General features: G+C 37.7%; 2 protein-coding genes across 2 annotated transcripts; both read left to right on the top strand.

Moving 5' to 3' along the window:
- The first annotated feature begins 2,659 nt into the window (after positions 1-2,659).
- Positions 2,660-3,448, top strand: LOC138869199 (uncharacterized). The gene has a single exon (XM_070146797.1). It carries the CDS (start codon positions 2,660-2,662, stop codon positions 3,446-3,448), a length of 789 nt encoding a protein of 262 aa, XP_070002898.1.
- Positions 3,449-3,708: 260 nt separating this feature from the next.
- On the top strand, positions 3,709-6,059 carry LOC138869198 (uncharacterized). The gene is made up of 5 exons (XM_070146796.1): positions 3,709-3,715; positions 4,061-4,228; positions 4,331-4,426; positions 4,985-5,430; positions 5,655-6,059. The coding sequence occupies exons 1-5, from the start codon at positions 3,709-3,711 to the stop codon at positions 6,057-6,059; spliced, it is 1,122 nt and encodes a 373-aa protein (XP_070002897.1).
- Positions 6,060-6,519: the final 460 nt, after the last annotated feature.

The raw sequence follows: 6,519 nt of genomic DNA, 5'->3' as shown, positions 1-6,519 counted from the left end.
AGAGATATTGAGAGACAGATGGAATTTGTGATGTTGGAAAATGAAAAGTTTGATGAGATAGGCTGGGAACTGGAAGGAAGCCATCAATGAAAATGGAGTCAAATTCAATGACTAACCATAAACCTATTTAGTAATCATATTTAAAAAGGTTTTAGTAATCTATTACATTAGAATCTTGGGATAAATCATAGGTACACAACATTTTGTTTGAATATCTTACCATAAAATATATATGGTCACCTTATTTGATTATTATCTTGCTATAAAAAAAAATCCAGGGACTATTGTTTGGATTTTGTTTTTTCAAGTCAAAAGATATTAATGGAACTTCCATATATAATAGTGATAAGAGATTATAACTGTTTTAGAAAACTAACTGAAATACTAAAGATAAATTGGGGAAAATAATTAATAATATTATTCATGTTTACCTAAATATGTACGAATTATGTCACGTCACCTTTCTCAAAATTAGAATTATACGATACATAAACGGTCTACATGAATGTAGGAGTATTAAGTTAGACCATAGACCATTCCTGTAGAGTTAAAAAAAAAAATTCACCGATAAGGTTTCTCCTACGCGATTTTTTGTATTTTTTTATTTCAATATTTGAAATAATAATATGTATGAATAAGATTCAACGGGAAGGAAACCCTTGCATGTACCCTGCTTACTATATTGAGAAAATTGAGTTTACATATTGAAGTGATTGGAAGATGACATATCATGACACGAAGGCTGGTCAACGAGTGATGATTTGCAAAGAGGCACTAGTTGCAATAGATACGAGCAGAGGTACAAGTAGAGGCACGAGCAGTTATTCAAAAGACTCAACGCTCCTACCTATTTATACCCAAAAATCAAGGAGAATGAATCTGACAACACAAGAGAGTACAGATACAGTATTTAATAAGTATTAAATACTAAAAAAATTAGAGAATCTGTATTAAATTACAATGATTATGTAACGTAGCATTTAATGTCTTTAATTGTCTATAAAGACCTTATTATGACAAAGGCAAAACGTATATCTTTGAGATAGCTATAAAAAGGAGAGAATGGATTATTTGTAAGGACACGAGAAATCATCTTAATATACTGGTTTACTTTATTTTCTTCTGTCTATCTTGTTGTTAGCAAAATCAATTTCCCTTATTCATTTCTGACTATCAGTAACCCGAGTTATTCTAAATTAAAGCTTTGACCGAAGTTCAACTTTTTGGTTAAACAAATTGGTTCCGTTGCCGGAAATCTGATAATCTATTCTTTCTTAGCCTAACCTTTTTTGTTGCATCAACCATGTCAAACACTAATGATAACACCCAAGGAAACCAAGGAAACAATCAACTCCAGGGGAATCCATAGGATGATCACACCCCGATCCCTTCTCCCCAAAGCTCCCCTCGGCGGTCTCGAGAAGGCACTCTTGATGGATCTCATGCAAATGAAAACGCTCAATTTGAAAATGATGAAGCTATCAATGAAGCTTTGCAAAAGCTAATCGCTCAACAAGTCAATAAAGCTCTTGAGGCCTTTGTCAGCCAATTACCTATTGCACCACCAACACCCACTCCAAATAACAACACTTTGGAGAATCCTCGTTCTGGGCTTGCTAATTCAGGTAGTGGAGGAATCCCCAGCGAGTCACGAGAAGGAGAAGCAGGTAACTTAGTCAATTCTGATTTATAAAATTTAGTACTAACATTGCAGAAACAGCTCAAGGAGCAAAGTGACCACATAGAGCAAATACCTAGAGTACCGCCCGTAACCAAAGGGATAGATATGGATAAATATTCACAACAACCTTGGAAGCCAAGTGCTGCTCCCCTCCCAATTCCAAAGAAAAAAGTACCCGATATTCCAAAATACGATGGAACAACTGATCCACGAGATCACGTGACTACATTTATAACAGGCGTAAAAGGCAACGACTTGGCCAAACAAGAAATTGAATCAGTATTGGTCAAAAAATTTGGTGAAACACTCTCTAAGGGAGCATTAACATGGTATTCTCTTTTACCCGAAAATTCCATAAATTCTTTTGCTGAGCTTGCAGATTCATTTATCAAAGCACACTATGGATCTCAAAAAGTCGAAAAAAGAATGGAAGATGTTTTCAAGATTAAGCAAGGGGACTCAGAGTTTCTTAGAGAGTTCATGGATAGGTTCCAGCGTGAAAGGATGACGTTACCGCGTGTACCTGACAATTGGACAGCTATATCCTTCACTAGTAATTTGAATGAAAAAAGTTCAGAAGCCATGAGGCGACTCAAGGAAAGTCTTCGTGAATTCCCCGCCACAACGTGGAATAATGTTTACAACAGGTATAGCACGACGCTAAGGATATAGGAGGATATTATTTCACGATCTCAAAAAGAAGAAAAGGTAAGTTCCATATGGGCGGAAACCGAAAAAAGATCCGGTAAAAATATGTACGAACCATATATGGTCCTAGAGGGAAAAGATTCACGGTCAAAACACGACAATCCCAGGTATGATCATAGGTCGAGGAATAGAGAGTTGGGCTCGTCATCAAGATTTGGAAATGACCGAAACACGCGAGAGTCACGAGATAATGATAGAAACTTGAAGGCAAGATTTGGTGGTTATAATTTTAATGTAAGCACTTCTGAGCTCGTAGTTGTTTTAAGAATCATGGGTGATAAAGTGTGGTGGCCAAAAGAAATGAGATCGAATCCAAACAGGCGCAATCCTGATCACTGGTGCGAATTTCACAACGATCACGGGCATAAAATAGCAGACTGCAGGTTTCTACAAGGTGAAGTTGATCATCTATTAAAGCAAGGGTATCTCACTGAATTATTCAGTGAGAGAGGTAAGCAAATATACATGAAGAATAGGCAGGAGCCCCCTAAACCACCTTCTCCCAAAAGGACCGTTAATGTTATAAGCGGAGGTGAAGACATCAATAGTGTGATATACACAGCAGCCAATAAAATTTCCAAAGTCACAATTACCCACGGGAAGTGGGTGCAACATGCCTTAGAAGAAGAAAGTATTACGTTTGATGATGTAGATGCGGATGTCATATTATCACCACATAACGATGCACTAGTAATATCTCTACTTGTATATGATACTAATGTGAAACGAGTTTTGATTGATCCAGGAAGTTCCGTGAACATTATTCTGCTAAGAGTACTGTGCGAGATGCAAGCTGAAGATAAATTAGTACCAAAGGCGCATACTTTGTCTGGATTTGACAATTCCAGCGTCGTGACAAAAGGGGAGGTAATACTTGCTACATTCACAGAAGGAGTTGTCAAAGATACAAAGTTTCAGGTGGTAGATATGGAGATGACTTACAATATGATTCTCGGAAGACCATGGATTCACGAGATGGATGTCATTCCGTCGACCTTACACCAAGTAATTAAATTTCCATCACCATGGGGAGTATGTCAAATCCGTGGGGATCAATAGACATCCAGGAGCATCAACTCTGTAATAGATTCAAGTACGAGAAACGAAGAAAAATAGCAGTTACAGAATCCAGTTGAGGGTAGCACAACACAAACCTCAACTGAACAAGGGCGAACAGATGTGGACTCAAGGCCTGATGCCATTCAAGAACCAGAGTAAAACGAAAATATCAAAACAACATTTGAAGAACTGGAGGTTGTAATGTTATTCACACAATGGCATGAAAGGAAAGTCTACGTAGGGGCAATCTAAGCCAGGACATGAAAGGTAAGTTGATTGAATTTTTGAAAACTAATGTGGATTGTTTTGCTTGGTCCCATTCTGATATGACAGGAATACCACCGGAGTTAATGACTCACAAATTAAATGAAGACCCATCATATCCACCTGTCAAACAAAAGAAGAGAAAGCAAGGAACTTTCAAAAATCAGGTGATTCAAGATGAGGTCCAAAAATTACTAAAAATTAGGTCTATGCGCGAGGTAAAGTATCCTAACTGGTTAACCAATACTGTTGTGGTACCAAAAAAGAATGGTAAATGGCGTGTTTGTGTAGATTACACAGACCTTAACAAAGCTTGTCCTAAAGATTCTTTTCCATTACCACATATAGATCAACTAATTGATGCTACTGCAGAACATGAGTTGTTAAGCTTTTTAGATGCGTATCCAGGATACAACCAGATCAAAATGGATCCTACAGATGAAGAGAAAACTTCATTTATAACAGACAGGGGGACTTATTGTGATAAAGTAATGCCTTTTGGTCTCAAAAATGCTGGTGCAACATATCAAAGACTAGTGACCAAAATGTTTCAAGAACATTTGGGAAAAACTCTGGAGGTCTATATAGACGATATGCTCGTTAAAACCTAACACTCAGGGGATCATATATCACACTTGTCTGATACGTTTAAGATCTTGCGAAAATTCAATATGAAATTAAATCCTGAGAAATGTGCAGTTGGTGTTGCATCAGGTAAGTTTTTGGGTTTTCTTGTTTCTAACCGTGGTATTAAAGTGAATCCCGCACAGATTAAAGCCATTGAAGAGATCCCTGACATGCTTATAAGTAAAAAAGAAGTGCAGAGGTTGATAGGAAGAATTGCAGCCTTGGGGAGATTCATTTCCAAATCATCAAAAAGATGCTTTAAATTCTTTTCAGCTCTTAAAAAGCAAGATCAGCTCTAATGGGCTGAGGAATGTCAACATGCACTCAAAAATTTGAATACATACTTATCAAATCCACCGTTGCTCGCAAAACCAAAAGTTGGGAAAAGATTGCTCATCTACCTTGCTGTCTCCGAAGTAGCGGTAAGTGCTGTGTTAGTTCATGAAGATCAAGGTAAACAATCTCCGATTTATTATGTCAGCAAAACTTTATTAGATACGGAGACGTGGTATCCTCAATTATAAAATCTTGCACTTGCATTAATCATGTCATTTAGAAAATTAAGGCCTTATTTTCAATGTCACCCTATTGCTGTAGTAACTGCTTATCCATTACGCAATATATTACACAAGCATGAGTTGTTAGGTAGGTTAGCCAAATGGGCTATAGAATTAAGTGAATATGACATCACATACCAGCCTAGAACCACGATAAAATCTCAAGTGTTAGCAAATTTTGTGGCTGATTTTAGCCAAGGAATGCAATTGGAAGCAGAAAAAGAATTACAGGTGTTCAACGAATCTAATCCGGGAATTTGGACTTTATTTACTGATGGTTCATCTAATGTGAAGGGTGCAGACTTAGGAATTATTTTGGTACCACCTACGGGTGAAACCATTCGACAAGCCATTAAATGTCATTCTATAACTAACAATGAGACAGAGTATGAAGCTGTGATTGCAGGTTTAGAACTAGCGCGAGAACTCGGCATTAATCAGATTGTAATCAAAAGCGATTCGAAGCTCGTAGTTAATCAAATGCTGGGGACTTATACGGCCAGGGAAGCACGGATGCAGCAGTACTTAGAGAAGGTACGGGATCTGATCAGGCAATTCCAAATTTGGAAAGTTATGCAAATACCAAGAGATGAAAATGTCGAGGCGGACGCCCTAGCCAATCTCGCATCTGCAGCAGACGTGGCAAGCAATGAAAGTAATTCATTTGTTTCATTCAGTACTTGATCCAGACAAAAATGAGGTAAATTTTAATAACTTAACCTGGAATTGGAGGAATGAGATTGTTTCTTTTTTTGCAGTATGGAACCGTCCCTAAAGACAAGAAAAAAGCTCACGTGCTTCGAAAAAAGGCTGCTCAATATTGTTTAAAGCAAGGCAATCTTTATCGAAAAATGTTCGGTGGTCCCTTAGCAAGGTGCCTCGAGCCTTCACAGACGGAATATGTAATGAGAGAAATACACGAAGGGCATTGTGGGAATCATGCCGGACGAAGATCATTGGTAAGAACCATGATTAGGCCAGGTCATTATTGGCTTAAAATGGAAGAAGAAGCGGAAAATTTCGTGGCTAAATATGATAAATGCCAAAGATATGGTAATAACATGCATAGACCTGCGGAGTTGTTACATTCGGTTATTGCACCGTGGCCATTTATGAAATGGGGGATGGATATCGTAGGACCACTACCACAAGCAAAAGGATAGGTAAAATTCTTGCTTGTACTCACTGACTATTTTACTAAATGGGTGGAAGTAGGAACATTCAAACATGTACGAGAAAAGAAGTTAGAGATTTCATTTGGCAAAATATCATATGTCGATTCGGTGTGCCAAAGGAAATCGTGTGTGATAATAGACCTCAATTTATAGGCGCACAAATCCCAGAGTTTTTTCAAAGTTGGCAGATCAAAAGGATTACATCCGCACCTTATCATCCGGTGGGTAATGGACAAGCTGAGTCAACAAACAAAGTCATTATCAACAATTTAAAGAAGCGTTTGGAGGAATCCAAATGTAATTGTCCAGAATTGCTACTTGATGTTTTATGGGTATACCGCACAACAACAACAACAACAAGTACGGGAGAAACACTATTCTCATTGGTTTATGGAGCTGAAGCCTTAATTCTAGTTGAAATAGGAGAGCCAAGTACGAGGTTTACACA

The sequence above is a fragment of the Nicotiana sylvestris genome, chromosome 5, assembly GCF_000393655.2.
Source record: "Nicotiana sylvestris chromosome 5, ASM39365v2, whole genome shotgun sequence".
Classification (NCBI taxonomy): Eukaryota; Viridiplantae; Streptophyta; class Magnoliopsida; order Solanales; family Solanaceae; genus Nicotiana; species Nicotiana sylvestris.
Note: the sequence above shows the minus strand (reverse complement) of the source record. Positions and strands in the feature narration are given on the sequence as shown.